This window comes from Phocoena phocoena, chromosome 7, assembly GCF_963924675.1.
Source record: "Phocoena phocoena chromosome 7, mPhoPho1.1, whole genome shotgun sequence".
Lineage (NCBI taxonomy): Eukaryota > Metazoa > Chordata > Mammalia > Artiodactyla > Phocoenidae > Phocoena > Phocoena phocoena.
Window position 1 is genome coordinate 110,914,767 of NC_089225.1, and position 18,109 is coordinate 110,932,875.

At 46.9% G+C, this 18,109-nt stretch overlaps 1 protein-coding gene across 1 annotated transcript in view; it reads right to left on the reverse strand.

Annotated features, from left to right (window-relative positions):
- The window catches only part of ASB18 (ankyrin repeat and SOCS box containing 18), a 62,600-nt gene that overhangs the window by 33,930 nt on the left and 10,561 nt on the right, over nucleotides 1–18,109 (reverse strand). Inside the window, exons 2-3 of the mRNA XM_065881098.1 lie at nucleotides 6,033–6,155; nucleotides 2,071–2,338 (exon numbers count right to left, since the gene is read on the reverse strand). Of these exons, the coding sequence (XP_065737170.1) occupies nucleotides 2,071–2,338; nucleotides 6,033–6,155 (391 nt within the window). The remainder of the gene's footprint in view (nucleotides 1–2,070; nucleotides 2,339–6,032; nucleotides 6,156–18,109) is intronic.

Consider the following 18,109-nt stretch of genomic DNA (forward strand, 5'->3'; position numbering starts at 1 on the left):
AATTTAAGAAGAAAACGAACAACCCAATATTTTAAAAGGGCACAAGATTTGAACAGGCACTTCACCTAAGAAGATAAATGGATGGCAAATAAGTGCATGAGAAGATGCCCAACATCACTTGTCATCAGGGGGATGCAAATCAAAACTACAATGGAATATTCCTAAGTACCTAAAGAATGTCTACAGCTAAAGAGTGACCATACCAAGTATTGGAGAGGATGGGAAGCATCTAGAACATTCATGTATTGCTGGTGGGAATGTAAATGGTAGATCCAATTTGGAAGGTCATTTCCTAAAAGATTATCTTTTAGTCATATCATGTGATACAGCTCTGCCTAGGTATTTATCCAGGAGAAACGAAAGCATATACCCAGAAAAAGGCTGGTACACAAATGTTCATAGCGACTTTGTTTGTAACAGCCCCAAGCCTGAAACAGTCAAGTGTCTTTCAACATATGAGTGGATAGATACGTTGTGTTATTCTCTACCCTGGAATATCACTCAGCAATGAAGAGGAGTGAATGATGGATACACACAACAGTATGACAGCTCTCAAAGTATTGGGATTGACACGTACACACTGTTCTACTTAAAATAGATAACCAACAAGGATCTACTGCATAGCACAGGGAACTCTGCTCAATATTCTGTAATAACCTAAATGGGAAAAGAATTTGAAGAAAGAATAGATACATGTATATGTTGCACCCCTGAAAGTAACACAACACAGTTACTCGACTATACTCCAGTATAAAATGAAAATAAAAATATAATATAGGCTTCAAAGCAAATCTTAAAGTAATATTGCTGCATGAAAGAAGCCAGACAAAAGAGACTACATTCCATTCACATAAAATTCTAGTAAATTCAGACTAAACTATAGTGACCAAAAGCAGATCAGTGGGAAATTGGAGGAGCGGGAGGGAGAGGTTACAATGGGGCAAGGGAACCTCTTGCTGGTGATGGCTGTGTTCACTCTCTTGATTATAGGGATGGTTTCATGAGTGCATGCCTGTGTCCAAATTTATCAGATTGTATACTTTAAGCATGCGCAGTTTACTATATGCAATTACAACGCAGTAAAGCTGCTTTTGAAAAATATATTGTTTTCAGTCACTTTCCTTCAAGACTCCTGGTGGTCCACGTGCCTTTCTGAGTCCCTGCTCCACGTGACATTGGTAGGCGGTGCCCCTCCGCCTTGGTCCCTGAGAGCCCAGTAGTCCTGCCTGCCTGCGCTTGACATGGTGATTTTATTTAATCGTCATCACAGAGACAGAGGCCAAGAAATTTTAATCCCAAGAACAGGGACTAAAAGAAATGTCAAGATGACACAACGCAAGCTGGGCCCCCGGAACAGAAATCCTATGCGCTGACGCGGTGGGCCCCCGCCGTCTCTCCCAGGACCTACTGGACCCCGAGGGGACAGACCCTCCGCAAGGACAGCCGCGAGGCTGGACCCGGCACCATCAGAACTTCCAGAACCCCGGCACCTGGGAGGGGGTGGGCCCCGAAAATGCGGGCGCAGCTCGGCTGGCTTGTGGGCCGCCGAAGCCCCGCCCGAGGAGCTAACCATTTATGTCACACTGTGACAATTATTCTGCATAAAATTACCATTAAAACCCCTAATTTTTCAGCCTCCAACCCCGCCAGTGGCCTTTTAGCATTCTCCAGCGCCGGCGTCTGCGGGCCGGTGATCACCGGCTCATTACCTCCGTGTGGCGCCTGCCCCCCCCGCGCTCGCAATCAAGCGCTAATTAAGCCGGCGCGGGGCCCGGGCTGGGGCCGAGGCCCGGGCTGGGGGCCCGGTGGCCTCCGAGAGGCTCTGACGGACGCGGCCGAGACCTCCCGGGTCTGGGTCCCGGTCCGGGCGGGGTCAGGCGGCGGGCGGGGCCGAGGCCGAGGGTCTGGGGGCGGGGCCTGCGGGGGTGGACTTGGGGGCGGGGCCTGGAGCGGTGACGCGGGCCCGGTCCGGGGTCTGAGTGGGGTCGGGGCGCTGAGGGCGTCCGGGGGCAGGGTCAGGGGTCGGGGGTCGAGGGTCGGGTGGGTGGCCGGGGCCCCCCGGCTCCTTACCCCAGCGAGGCGGCCGTGCGGCAGAGGTGCAGGGGCGCCAGGCCGTCGGCGCTGAGCAGGTCGGGGTCGGCGCGATGCTGCAGCAGCAGCTGGGCGCAGGCCGTGTGGCCCCCCTGGCAGGCCTCGTGCAGGGCGCCGCGGCCGCCGGGGCTGGCGTCGGGGTCCGCGCCGCGGCTGAGCAGGTGGCGCACGCAGGCCGTGTGGCCCCGGGCCGCGGCGATGCCCAGGGGCGTGGTGAGCTCGCGCTTGTACTCCAGGGTCCAGAGGCCTGGGGGTGGAGGGGAGGTGGGGAGAGGTCAGGTGAGTCGGGGGACCCTGGTGGGGAGCGGTGTCCATTAAGACTGAAATAGGGTGAAACCATCTCTTAGAAGTAGGTACCAGGTGGGCACGTAGGGAGATATACAAAGATGCTCAGGGTTCGGGACAGAGAGACCCAGTGAGGTGCAACTGGATCAGGGATGAGGGATGGAGGGAGGCCTGGGGTTAGAGGTGAAAGGGCCCTGACAGAGAGGGGCAGAGAGGTAGCAAGGGGAAGAAGTGTAGGAAGAGGGGAGAAAGAGAGTAACAGCACACAGGGCAGACACACTGGAAAGACAGAGATGGAGAAGCAGGGAGAGAAGAAATACAAAGGAGAGAGATTGGAGTGGGCGGTTATTGAGAAGCACGAGGGTTTTGCGAAATATCAGGGTAACTTGGGTAAGATCTGAGGAGTTAAAAGCTGAACAAGCAGGGTGGACAGTGGGAGAATTTACGTGAGGAATTCACATTTTCCAGACTCTGAATTAGGGGCAGCTTGAGGGAGGAAAGTGAGCTGTGGATTTTTCTGGAATCCAAGCCCTCTCTTTTCGAGCCCCGAATTTACCCCTTTATCATTAAGAGGAGAAGACAACAGACAAAACAAACTGACCCCCATCACCAAGGTTGCTCGAGAAAAGGACTCGGAAAGTTTAGTTGTCTTGGAAGTGGCCGGGTTTCAGAAGCACCCTTTGATGTGGTGGTCTGCATTGAGCACAATTCTGGTTTGTTCCTTTGCGCTCTTTAGGGTTTTGTGTGTGTGTGTGTGTGTGTGTGTGTGTGTGTGTGTGTAGGGTTGCTCTTTCTTGAGGGATGAATGGAGCAGGAACTATACATTTCACTTCTCTGAAAACTTTGGGCTTTCAAAAGGCCTGTGGAAGGTTGTTAGCAGCTATGGGCACTCCTGGAAATGGGGGAGAGCTGTCCCTGGTGAATACACTTCAAGGGACAGGATTTCACATGGCAGGGATGCCTTCTGATAATGATGGAAGAATCGATACTGTGGCTGTAATGAGCTGTGGAGGAGACCCTTTTCACAGGCCACCTCCTTCCCGGGACCCATGCTGAGCAGTTTGAAAGACCACTCGTAATTACGTACCTCCATGCAGCGCACGGTTCCAGCCCGCCCCGCGTCCCCAAGGCCCAGCCTGGAGGCTGTGCACGCTCGGTGGGGGAAGAGGGGGCCTGTCGTCCTGGTGGTGGGTGATGGTGGCTGGAGGCCCTGCGGACGTGGGCCTGCATGGGTTTGAGCTGCCCTGCCCAGTGAAGACTGGGTCTGATTTGAGGGGCATGATGGATATGACTGTAACAGTGACCTACATTCTTGTAGGGGCAGCTCCTGGTTGTTGATTCTACTCATTTTCCTGAGATAGGAAGTTTACTTACTGCGGGTCAAGGAAGGGGGTACTCCATTTTCTAGGGCATGCTAAATTCCCACCATCAGCAGCTCTGTTCACCCACCCAAGATTCCCAAGTCTTCCCCTGGACTGATGGGAAGGGGCCTTGGCTGGGCATTTAGCTCAGCCATAGCTTAGGGCCAGCCCCCTTCTCCAGGTCCCTGGAGATGGTGATGAGCTTCTATCAGGCCTTCCAGAGAATCCCGTTCAAAGGCAGCTCTCTCATTCAGTAAACCTGAATCATCAATCAGCTTCCTGTAAATCGCACCCTTGGTCCAGGTTCTGCCCCCAGGAAGAGCACAGAAGCAGGCTTCTCCCCATGTGATACCTCCCTCTAAACATCCACTCCTCCATGCTAATGCTTTCCTGGCACTGCGAGCTTGATGGGGCCAGCATTCCATCGTGGATGTGGTACCCAGGAGCCAGCCACTACGAACCTGTGTATCCCCTTCCCCATGGCTCCCTTCAGGAGGGGCTGAATTGGCCTCCAGGAAGTCCTCGTATGAGCGAGGGCAGTGTCGGGGCCACTGTTCTCAGCCAGGGTTTGGTCATTTCTGCTACTGGACCAGCTGGGAGAATTCAGGTGGCTGAGCTGAAAGAGCACAGAGTCCAGAAGTGTCCATCCTCTCTTCCCAGCCTGCACTGAGGCCTCAGGCCAGCACTAACTCCCAGGGCTGCCCTTTTGCTCGGTAATATCTCAGGTCCCTTCACTGCCACAATGCTCTAATCTCCTGTCATACAGATGTGCCATAGAAAAACAGCAAACTTAGGGGTGGAAAGATTGAGGGGGAAAACAGGAAGGAGGCTTTGATTCAGACCATGAACTGACATTAATATCTATCAATGCAACATTTGAGTGTGTGTGTGTCCAGGGCTGCGAGGCATGCGATTAAAAAAAACATTAAGCGAACATTCAAGCAGTTGGCATTCTTGGTTGAATGGTCACACAGCCCTCTGGAGGAAGATGTGTGGCCCATCTGGCACAGGTGAGGGAGAGGAGACCCAAAAAGGCTCTGGGATGCCTTTGGCTGGGAGGGGTTTTGGCCCAGCCTAGACCTGCGTGTGCCTTCCCCGCAGCCTCTGCCGCCTCGCTGGTGGCTCTGAGCTGCTCAGCCCTTTGGCAGGGTTTGGGTTTATTCCCTTCTCCCTGTGTGAGGTGTACACAGACTGGATCAGTGCTTTGGCAACCGCCCTTCCTCATTCTTGGCCTGCCAGAGATCACGAGTCAGGGCCACGGGGCACTGGCCATTGGCCCACTGACCACAGAGTCTGAAATCCTCACAGGTTCCAACACATGAACCCTCTCGGTAAACATGTGGCATCGGGATGCACGGGAGGAAGGGTGCCCAAGGCAGAGTGCCAGCCAAGGGGGTCACACTGCAGCCTGATGGTCAGAAGGTCTGTTCGTCCCAGATGGGGTGAGGGGACTTCTCTCTACCTGGGGGTATGTTTGCCTGCCCGGCACATAGCGACAGTGTCCAGGCGGCAAGAATGCAGACATATACAACTTAAGGACCTCTGGTTTCTCCCCCTCTTTCCCCTTCCCAGGCTCCCCTGGGTTCCAGGAGGAGCATCTCCCGAGAGCTGTCCCTCCACGACGCTGGCTGTGTCCCAGCTTCCCCGCTGGAGCCGTGGTGCTCACGGATTCACAGAGGAAACTAGCCTACGGCTGCTCGCCAGGGACCCGCTCCGGGCGCACTCAAAGGAGAGGCTGTACTTTATCTCTGCCTCCCTGGCTGCTGGATCCAGGCTCTGGCAGATCAGCATTCAAACCAAAGCTCTTTTTAAAGACAAGAGGCACCTCCAGCGTGGGAAGGGCCCTTCTCACCAACAGCTTGGCCTTTCCAATTTGATCTCTCTCATCCCTCACCTAAAAGCTACATCTTAGGGCTTCCCTGGTGGCACAGTGGTTGAGAGTCCACCTGCCGATGCAGGGGACGCGGGATCGTGCCCCGGTCCGGGAAGATCCCACATGCCGCGGAGCGGCTGGGCCCGTGAGCCACGGCCATTGAGCCTGCGCGTCCGGAGCCTGTGCTCCGCAACGGGAAAGACCACAGCAGTGAGAGGCCCGCGTACCGCAAAAAACAAAACAAAACAAAAACTACTTCTTAAAAATCATGCACGCAAAGTTTGGCTTCTAGATGTCTTTTGCTCGAGTATGTTAAATGCAGCACCCGTGTGAGCAGTCTACACACTGGAGCTATATGTTCAGAGGTGTGTTAGTAGCTCCTTAAAAAAATAAATAACCGGGCTTTAAAGGAGGAAAGGTACCTGACGGTCCAAATGTGGCCGGGGATTTCACCTGCCACTCCATCTCATCCTTCTTGATCTCAAACACCACGTTGGCGTCCTGGAAGAACTGGTCCATGAGGAGCTTAAGACGGTCCAGGTCTCCTGTGACCAAGGCTGCATGGTACTCGAGCACCGGCCACCCAGCTCTTGCTTGAGGCTCTATTCCCATCTTCTGAAAGATCTGAAGTTTCCCTGTAACTGGCTCTGGCTGTCTCTTCATTGCAATGCCGATGACCTCAGAAAAGTTCTCCAGGAAGGGGAAAGATGGTCTTATGGAGTGTGAGCTATTTCTATTGTTATTACTCAATTGTCATCCAGTTGGGGCTCGGGTGGTAGTGTATTTTTAACTCCTGTGGGCTCTGATGTGATAATGGTTACTTGATATGGCCAGCATCACGTGACCACTAATATGCCAAAGAGCTCAGCCACCCTTGTGATTGTATAGATGTAAACTCTAGAGACAGGCACATCTGTATATCTTCCAAACAGCTCTCCGCACGACAAGGGCAGACACAGCCTGAAATAGGCAGGGCTTCTCTTTCCTGCTCTGTAGTGTGTCTTCTTGCTTTCATCCCGTCCACTTCCTTAGCTGCTGTGGCCAGTGGTGAATGGATGTGTATTCTGAGGGCTGTGTCAGCCCCGAGGCTGTGTGAGGGAGGCCCAGCTGGACACTGCAAATGACCGGGCTGTGCTCAAGTGTCCCCGGGTGGGAGGCTCCATAGTAGGACACACCAGTGATTCCCAAAGGCATCATCTGGGGCCCCAGGTGGCCTGTGAGATTCTTCCAGTTGTTGAGAACTGATCCCAAAATGCGCATCCCTTGCTGAAGATGAGAGATGCCACAATTTTTTTTTTTAATGGATGGTAACAGTTCTTTATTAGTAACTTACTAGCTACTTGCTACACTGTAGTTCAGGGCTTTATTTTATTGTCTAAAAATTAATAAAGTCTAAAAATAGAGTTGCCATATGATCCAGCAATCCCACTCCTGGGCATATATCCAGAAAAGATGAAAACTCTAATTCGAAAAGATACATGCACCCCTATGTTCATAGCAGCACTATTTACGATAGCCAAGACGTGGAAACAACCTAAACGTCCATCGACAGATGAATGGATAAAGAAGATGTGATCTATCTATCATCTATCTATCTGTATATCTCTCTAACTATCTACATATTTATCTATCTATCTATCTATCATGGAATATCACTCAGCCATAAAAAAGAAGGAAATAATGCCATTTGCAGCAACATAGATGGATCTAGAGATTATCATACTAAATGAAGTAAGTCAGAGAAAGACAAATATGATATCACTTATACGTAGAATCTAAAAAAATGATAAAGATGAACTTATTTACAAAACAGAAATAGACTCACACACATAGAAAATAAACTTATGGTTACCAAAAGGGAAAGCGGGGGAGGGAGGGATAAATTGCGAATTTGGGATTAATAGATACACACTACTATATATAAAATAGATAAACGACAAGGACTTACTATAGTACAGGGAACTATGTTCAATATCTTGTAATAACCTATAATGGAAAAGAATCTGAAAAGGAGTATATATATTCATATATATATATAAAACTGAGTCAATTTGCTGTACACCTGCGTCATTGTAAATCAACTATACGTCAATGGAAAGTTTTTTAAAAAAATTAATAAGGTCACGGTTTTCTTATAACATAGATAAAACACAATTCTCATATATTTTTTCCAATTCTTGTTTTTCCCCTGCTAGGAAGCTGGGATGGGCCAGTGCAGCTGGCTGACAGGATCCCGTGCCACGTCTATGTGACTTACAATAAAAAATGTGACCAGAGGCTAGAGGGAGGAAGGAGAGTCGGGAGGGCACTGCCTGGACCAGCAAAGGGGGTGGAGCGTGTGCCCAGGAGAGCTAGGCACAGAGGCTCCGGGGGAGGGAGGTGTGAGTATCAGTAGCCACCATCCTCTCAGTGCCAGCGGTAGCCCAGGGATCGTGGGATCCATTGCTATGTGGTGTTGCAGTCAAACAGCATAGAGACAGCAGGAGAAAAGACCTGACGTCAAGGATTAGGGCTCACGAGGCAGCACCTCTGTAGTCAGAGCTGGACTTCGTAAGCACCCTCTTTTCCCATGTCCCTCTCTCTCACTCTCATTCACTCCCCAAAGCTGCCCCCCGACCACCCCCTGCCTCTCTCTAAGTCCCTCTAAAGCCTGAGCAGGATCTCTCAGAGTAATCTGGCCCCTGGGGTGCCCCTTTCATTGAGATTTTCCACAAAGGGGGGGACCCAGCAGAATACTCTTGACCTTTCTTAGCAAGGCTTGCAGTAAAGAGTGGAGGGGAGATTGGATGCACTTATAATTTAATAAAGATGTTTTACTCTCATCATAGACCTGATTTGCAGGCATAACTGTATTACACGGGCTGACCCAAGGCCTGGAGCTTCCCCCAAATGGTAAAGCCCACATCTTCTCTACAGAAGGGGGTTGCAGGGTGCTGGGATGGGAGAGGTGTAGCCTCTGCTCCTCTGTGATGCTTTGTGCAGGCGGATAAGTGGTGTTGACAGTGCCTCAAAGGCTGAAGGGCTCACGTTGGTGAAGATAGTGTAGGGGCTGGGGGTGTCCCAGAGCACTGCTGAGTGCTATGGAAAATGCAGTGGTAAAGATTATGCAGACCATGTTTGCAAGGAGCATGCAGCCTTTATCAGACGCAAGCGACAAGAGCTTACGGAGAATGACAAACAGCAACACTACGGAGACCATTTCCTTTCTGGAACATCCACTAGAATAAAGTCATCTACTCTTCCCTCTTCATTTCCATATTATGTCATTGCTCTATTCATTTCAGTAGCAATATTAATTCTTTAGGTATTTCGTTTCTTTAAACATAGCCTTTCTGCCCTTTTATTTTCTCAGACTGATAGCTTGTAATTAGACACATTTCTGAAAGACTTTTCATATGCAACTATAATCCAGGATCCAACTGGAGCCTGTACTTTAAACTGGAGCATTCTTTTGTACCTGATACATGTTGTCATGGGCTATTTTTAAAAGGGGTGGGACCCTGGAGGTGAGTCCAGGGATAAGAGCCATTCCACCCTGTGTTCTATGCTAAATTTAGCTTTCCAAGTGTTATATTTGTCAACAGTACCCTAAATACTCAAGCTTGATTTCAGTGGGTATGGGGTAGTAGTCCAGAAGCAGACTTGGTTCTTTGTGAGAGCTTTAAAAATAGCTTACGGTAGACAGAATTGGTTTCACGAGTAGGACATGGAGATTAGTTCTACACAGCAGCATGGCAGAGTTGTTGTTTTAAAGAACAAGAAGAGCTGTATGTGTGAGTCTTACATTAAAAAAAAGCCAAGCAAAATAAAAACAAAACCAAGAAAACCCCCACAAATGGCTGAAAGTCAACCCATTCATTCACCTATTTATTCAATAGTCATTTGTGTAATATTATGTTGTAGGGTGTGCTATTAGGTTTGGGGGATTCAGAGACAAAAAATACACACATTTACTCTCAGGGAACACATAGAGTCCTGGCCGCAGCAATTAGTCAAGAAAAAGAAATAAAAGGCATTCAAATTGGAAAGGAAGAAGTAAAACTGTCACTATTTGCAAATGACATGATACTATATACAGGAGAGCCCAAAGACTCTTCCAAAAATTGCTAGAACTAATAAAAGAATTCACTAAAGTTGCAGGATACAAAATTAATATATAGAAACCTGTTGCATCTCTATTCACTAATAATGAACTATCAGAAAGAGAAATGAAGAAAACAATCCCATTTACATTTGCATCAGAAAGAATAAACTTACCTCAGGAGGTAAAAGACCTGTGCTCAGAAAACTGTAAGGCATTGAGGAAAGAAATTGAAGGTTACACAAACAAACGGAGAGACATTTGGTGCTCATGGATTAGAAGAATCAATATCATTGAAATGTTCTACTACCCAAAGCAATCTATAGATTCAATGCAAACCACATGAAAATACCAATGGCATTTTCCACAGAACTAGAAAAAATAATCTTAAAATTTGTATGGAACCACAAAAGACCTCAAACAGCCAAAGCAATCTTGAGGAAGAAGAACAAAGCTGGAGATGTCACACTCTCAGACTTGAAGCTATACTACAAAACTATAGTAATTAAAACAGTATGGTACTGGCACAAAAATAGACACATAGATCAGTGGAACAGAATAGAGACCCCAGAAATAAACACATATGGTCAATGAATCTACAACAAGGGATGCAAGAATATATGATGGAGAAATGTCTCTTCAATAAATGATGTTGGGAAAACTGGACAGCTACATGGAGAAGAATGAAACTGGACCACTCTCTTACACCATACACAAAAATAAACTCAAAATTGATTAAAGACTTAAATATGACTTGAAGCCATAAAACTTCTAAAAGAAAACATAGGCAGTAACCTCTTTGACATCAGTCTTAGCAATATGTTTTTTGGATATGTCTCCTAAGGCAAGGGTAACAAAAGCAAAAACAAACAAATGGGACCAATTCAAACTACAAAACTTTTGCACAGTGAAGAAAACCATCAACAAAACAAAAAGGCAGCCTGCTGAATGGAAGAAGATATTTGCCAATGATATGTCTGGCAAGAAGTTAACATCCAAAATATATTAAAAATGCATACAACTCAATATCAAGAAAACAAACAATCCAATTAAAATATGGGCAGGGGACCTGAACAGGCATTTTTCCAAAGAAGACATACTGATGGCCAACAGACACATGAAAAGATGCTCAACATCATTAATCATCAGGGAAATTCAAATCAAAACCACCATGAGATACCACCTCACACTTGTCAGAATGGCTATCACCAAAAAAGATCACAAATAACAAGTATTAAGGAGTACATGGAGAAAAGGGAACCCTTGTGCACTGTTGGTAGGGATGTAAACTGGTGCAGCCACTATGGAAAACTGTATGGAGCTAAAAATAGAACTACCATATGATCCAGCAATTCCACTTCTAGGTATTTATCTGAAGGAAAAAAACCCGCATTAATTAGAAAAGATATATGTACCTCTATGTTCGTTGCTGCGCTATTTGCAACAGTCAAGATATGGAAGGAACTTAAGTGTTCATCCAGAGACGAATGGATAAAGAAGATGTGGTGCGTATATACAATGGAATATTAGTCAGCTGTAAAAAGAATGAAATCTTGCTATTTGTGGCAACTTGGATGGCCTGGAGGCTATTATGCTAAGTGAGATAAGTTAGACAGAGAAAGACACATATTGTAATATCTCACTTACATGTAGAATCCAAAAACAAAACAAAACAAAACAGAAACAGACTCATAGATACAGAGAATAAGCTGGTGGTTGCCAAAGGGGAGAGTGGTGGAGGGGACAGGTAAAATAGCTAAGGGAGACTAAGAGGTACAAACTTCCAGCTATAAGATAAGTAAGTCAAGGGAATGTAATAATACAACAGGGAATATAGTCAATAATATTGTAACAACTTTTTATAGTGACACATGGTAACTGGTCTTATTGTGGTGAACATTTCATAATGTATAAAGATACCGAATCACTATGTTATACACCTGAAACTAATGTAATATTGTGTGTTAATCATAACTCAATAAAAAAGATCCCATGGAAAAAAGCAGTGACCATCGGACCCCAACACACAGGCGTTCTTCATCTTCCTTCCCACCAGCTGAACGATGTCCTTTATTTACATGAGTAACACTGTTTCCTCACTCAGCTCTCTTGGTTGGGCTCCTCCTTTCCTACTGCACACCAATTCTGCCCATCAAAACCTTGCTTGGATCAAGCCATTCGTATCTCATTTTTATCATCCTCATCCTTCTCAGCTTGTTTAAAAGGCAATGCATAGCCTTCAAGATGTAACTCAAGTCTTATCTTCTCTGCCTACTTCAGTCCATATGAAAACTCAGTTCCTTCCAAGGGTGAATTTGTGTACAAAGTTTCTCTGCAATTGTCAAAATCTTTGAGAAACTGAGATAAAACAGATGAAGGACCGGAAGACTAGAGTTTTCATTTTCAAATAGGAAAAGAACTTGATTCTTCAAGTCTGAATTGATGTCAGTTCTGGGCAAGATCCCTAAATGGATCATGAAAAGGGTTGGTTGGAAGTATTTAGAAAAGGAAGTGGGGGTACTTGGAGCTCTGTGGGTCACTAGGAAGAAGTGAGGGTGGACTCAAAGAATTTTCTTTTGTGTCATGGTTATCTCATTAATATGCAAGGAGATGTAGGCATAGGTATGAATATTTCAACCTGTAATCGAAGGTTGAAAACCTTTTACAGAAGATGGAAAAATATGGATCTTTGTTTAGGAAAATATTGCTAAAAAACTTGAACTGGAGAAATAATATACATGGTGCCTGAAAAGCAGCAGCTGCAGAGTGGAATCACTGAGGAGCTTTAAAAACATTGATGCCTGGATCCCAGCCTGAGAGATTCTGATGTAATGGGCTGGAGCGGGCAGCGTGGGCAGCAGGATGGTTAGAAGCTTTCCAGGTGCTTCTAACACACAGCCAAGGTTGAGAACCATTGCTCACAAGGGAAGACCAGAATCTGTTTCCAGCCTGATACTGTATAATATGCTTACTGATGATTTGAGTGAACATGTGGACGAGTGGGTATCAAATCGGTGGGTGAAACCAACATCCCAGGTCCATAGGATCCTGTTGTCCTCGTGAATCACTTGGTTGAAATTGCCACTCACTGCCGGGGGTCCCCTCGTTTCTGGCACTAGAGGTTTCTCTTTCTTTTTTAAAAATTTTATTTATTTATTTATCTATTTATTTATTTATGGCAGCGCTGGGTCTTTGTTGCTGCATGTGGGCCTTTCTCTAGTTGCGGCGAGAGGGGTCTACTTTTCGTTGTGGTGCACAGGCTTCTCATTGCGGTGGCTTCTCTTGTTGCGGAGCACGGGCTCTAGGCACGTGGGCTCAGTAGTTGTGGCTCGAGAGGCTCTAGAGAGCAGGCTCAGTAGTTGTGGTGCACGGGCTTCGTTGCTCTGAGGCACGTGGGATCTTCCCAGACCAGAGATCGAGCCTGTGTTCCCTGCATTGACAGGCAGACTCCCAACCACTGCGCCACCAGGAAAGCCCTGAGTTTTCTCTTTCTTGTTTTTAAGCTCAGAGGTAGCCGTGCTATGGATGTGGTGATGTTTATACCTAACTTTAGGTGGCCTAAGTACAGCAAATTATTTGACTTTATTTTAAAACCCTCAAAGCATGCCTGTGTAGAGTAACTTGTGTCAGTTTGAGTTCCCTTACTCACTGGGACCCTTGGTTTTGTGTAACCCGGAGTCCTCCCTGGAACCCTGAACACCCCTGTGCTTTGCCTCCTCGTGTTTCCCCACTTCTGTGTCTGCTCGAATGTGTGTGTTCTGTCCTGCCTGTGGCACAAAGTTAGCTCATTGAACTTTTTTTCTGGTTGGTTTGTTTGCTTTCAAGTTAGCCAAGCAACAATATTACTTAGCGAGTTTGGTAACGATACTGAGGGTGTGAAGGGGTCTATCACAGTCTGTACAGGCTTGTCCCACGAGTCTCCTCCATCTCCACTTCCCTGCTCTCTGGCGCAAACACTGCAGTCTTCCTCCCTGATCTCCCTTTCAGTGTGGTTCCACACATTCTCAGGCCTTGCTAGTTTCAGCTTCAGCTTCAGGGAGCTGGTCAAGGACAAACACAGTGCCCTTCGTGAAAGAGAGGGGCTCTGATGAATACAGTTTTCTCCACATCAATGCATTTAATATTTTTAGTGTTTCAGATGAAGTTTCAGATGGTACCTATTTGATGGAGGAAACTCATTTGTAAAGAAATTTAACTGCCGAGGCCTTTTACTGCAGAGTGTGGAGTGAACTTAGGAGACAAAAATGCAAGCAGAAGAGGATACCCAACTTCTATCTGGATGATTCAGTGAACAGACTAATTCTCTCTACCTAGCTTGCCAAGTAGTCCACTGGATGTGAATATACTTTTTTTTTTTTTAACGTCTTTATTGGAGTATAATTTCTTTACAATGGTGTGTTAGTTGCTGCTGTATAACAAAGTGAATCAGCTATACATATACATATATCCCCATATCCCCTCCCTCTTGCGTCTCCCTCCCTCCCACCCTCCCTATCCCACCCCTCCAGGCGGTCACAAAGCACCGCGCTGATCTCCCTGTGCTATGCAGCTGCTTCCCACTAGCGATCTATTTTACGTTTGGTTGTGTATATATGTACATGCCCCTCTCTCACTTCGTCTCAGCGTACCCTTCCCCCTTCCCGTGTCCTCAAGTCCTGAATATACTTTTGTAAAGAATATTTTGGGGACTTATGAGCATAATGTTTTGCCCATGGGAGACACAAAACCTGGTTCTTCATACCAAGTCTTGTAGCGTTGGTATGAAGCTAACAAGAGGGAATTTTTGCTTCTCCATCAAATGAGACAGAAAAAACAAAAAATCCACCTTAAAATGATAATGAGATAAAAATGGTAGCGTTCAAATGGCAATTATTATTTTCATGCGATATCAGGATCTTTGCATCTTGCCACTGAACTGATGAATGATTTCCTTTTCCTCAGAAGCGTCTGAGGATGAGCTCTGGTGGTGTTCTGGGGAACAACCCAGCAGAGCCTGAAATGTGGGGCTGGTGTGTTTGTTACAGGGTCAGGCTGGTTATCCAGGGCCCTGACTGCCCATGTGTTTGGGCCACGAGGTAGAGTTTCCTTGTGCTCTTAGGAAAGGGCAACCGTGTGGATTCTTTCCTAGGCCATTGGGCAAATGTCTAGCTTCCTTCTGGGGTCAAGCGTCCAAGTAAATGGGCACACTAGGGCAGGAAGTCATTCCCCTTGGGGACATAATGAGATTCTGATTACTTTCTCAAACAAACGAATGCATCCTGTTATCCTGATCAATATTCTGCTTCCTACCCAAATTGTTTCTGTAAATGGCCATGGACTAAATCCGACAGACTAAATTCAACGTTCCCACACCGCTTGGCACTGGCCCCAGGTCTTACCGTGGATTTACTTTCACACCTTTTTTCACCCTCACTCTCCCTATTTAATTTCTAAAGCCCATTCGTCCTTCATCCCTACTCCCTTAGCTTTTTTTTTTTTTTTTGCTGTGCGCGGGCCTCTCACTGTTGCGGTCTCTCCCGTTGCGGAGCACAGGCTCCGGACGCACAAGCCCAGCAGCCATGGCTCACGGGTCCAGCGGCTCCGCGGCATGTGGGATCCTCCCGGACCGGGGCACGAACCTGCGTCCCCTGCATCGGCAGGCGGACTCTCAACCACTGCGCCACCAGGGAAGCCCTCCCTTAGCTTTTTAAAATTACAACATTTTTTCAAACTTACGGTTACCAAAGGGGAAAGGTGGGGTAAGGGATAAATGAGGGATTTGACCTTAGCATATACACACTACTATATATAAAATTGATAAACAATAAGGACCTACTGTATATAGCACAGGGAACTATATATACTCAATATTTTGTAATAACCTATATGGGAAAAGAATCTGAAAAAGAATATATATATGCATGTATCACTGAATCACTGTGCTTTATACCTGAAACTAACACAACATTGCAAATCAACTATACTTCAATAAAAAAAAGAAAATAGTATGTAAGTGAAAGAAGCGATTCACACAAAAAAATTAAAACATTTTTTAAAAAATAATAAGCTGAGCCAGCATGTAAGGCTCTGCTTGTAAGAGCCCAGGACACACCCACCCACCCATTCACCAGAGTTAGTCACGCAGACATTAACATCCAAAAATATTAACGTATCCTAACCTTCTCTCCAAATAACAGTGTTAGCACAGCACACCTCATTTAACAAAACACTAAAACATTTTACCTCCTCAGATCAAGTGTATCTATTAATAATGAATTAAGTTGTCTGTACTCATTTCACACTATTGAGAAATCTCATTCCCGTCATGTGGAAGAGTACAATACTGGGGGACGACACCTCGCTAACTTATTTTCCCGACAGCGCTACCCAGCCTGGTGCAGCTCCTGCAAAGCAGCATGGTCACTTCTCATTACGAATGCCATCTCATCCAAAGGTCAAGTGCTGCTTTCATCAGGGCCCAGGAGGGCTTTTCCGGGAGCTCAGAAGCAAAGGTGCCCTTGAGCACTGCCCACATCTGTGGCTGAGCGGGAGGTGGGGCAGCCCGGACCTCGGCAGGCACAGCCACGAGTAAACAGCCCTGGAAGGACACTTATGGACTCTGGTGATGGAGCTGGAAAGCATCTCATTGAAGTTCTCCCTGATAAAGGTGACGAAGTTTCTTTACAACTGTCATGGGGATTTAATTACATGATAAAATTGCAGCTTCTGCCTCTTGAGACAACTTGCTCGTTCAGACTGATTGTTTTTTATGAATCTCACACGGGGAGCAAAATACTTCTCTCCTGAAGTTGGTTCGGTCCGATGGTTATTCCCTATCATCCTCTACTTCCCTTCGAGAAATGAGAAGTTTACTGGCCCTGTAGTTGAGGAGGGGGGTTGCTTCTGGTGGAGTCCTTTGGTTACTTTGCAAGGGTGCACAGACCAAAGCGAGCCCAGTGGTGTCTGATGCGTTTAAAGTTCATTGTCCTTATGTCTCGGTGTGCAAAGAATGCGAACTTTGAATTTTCAACAGAAAAATAGGAAAAGGGCATGATAAGAAATAGAAATGACCACTAAACATATACACAACGTCCATTTTTACTAATTAGAAACGCAAGTTAAAAGAAGACATCTTTTTTGCCTATCCAGTTGTGAAAGGTTTTTAAAAAATCAAGTTTTGGAAGTGTTTAGTGGAACTGATATTTTCAGAGTTTGCAGGTGGAAGGTAAATTTCTATACCATTTGGAATTATTCTGTACTGAGTGTACACATAAGGGGCGTTTTTCAGGTACTAGAGGCCTATGGAGATTCAGAGCAGAAGTCCTTGCCTTTAAGGAGGGTTACACTTTGTGGGAGACACAGGCAAGGCAGCTGTTAGCTGACAAGTGGAGTGAGATCACTGATAGATAGGGGCACAGGTGTGAAGATGAGAACGCATCAGGTGAGGTATCAGAGTGACAGGAAGTAGGGGTAGGACAGGCTTTCTCCGAAGGTGCCATCTGAGCTAAGCACAGAGGGAACTGAAGGAAAAGATGGCTCATGGCCCCTGAGGGTGTCTGTCTCCTCCTCTTGGCCTGTGGTGGGGGATGAGTGTCCCATTATTGCTGGGCTGAGCAAGAGGCAGACAGGTGTCCCTGGCCTCAGGGCTGTGTTGGCGGGGCCCAGGGTGCAGTCTGGAAGGTGGGTTCTCGGGAGAGCAGAGTGGGGATCTGGGGAAGATGCAAGCCGCAGAGTAGGGCTGAGGGATCAGAGCCAAGGTGCACGGCAGGGCCAAGACCTTTGGTGGACACAGAGGTGTGCTGCCCAGACCCCACTGTTAGGGAGGACTTGTTGCCCCCGCTGTGTGCTCCTGCTGCGTAGAGAGGCGTCTCACTCCAGAATACGCTTCTCGATGTGGCAGATCCAGTGACTGATGGGTACTGGTAGACAGGTCCTGCCACTGTGACCCCATGTGGGAAAACCGTGATACGTGGATCAGCTCCAAAGCTCCCCCTGGGGCTGGCCGAGGCATGGCAGGGCCTGGGTCACCGGCCAATCCTTCTTTCTCCCCTCCCCCTCGAAGGTGTGGATCCCCAGCAAATACCCTGCAAGGCAAACAGCACCCAACTGTGAACCCCTGGGCCACCTGGAAGGACAGGTGGGCATGTTGTCAGAGCACGTGAAGACAGGAGATCAGAGATGGCCTGCCCCAAGGCCAAGAGGGGAGAGAGGGCCTGGGGGTGTCACTGAGGCCTGGTTCGGACCAGGGTTTCTCAACCACATCAGGTGAAGGACCAAGGATTTTTTTTTTTTTTTTTTTTGGTCCCAGTTTGTCACAGAGTGATTATCTTTCAAAATACAATTAAAATTAATTACAAGAAAGAAAAAAATGGAAAAAGGGCATAATTACAAGTCCAGTAATCACACACGTGGGTGTTATATTAATTGTCAAATTGCTGT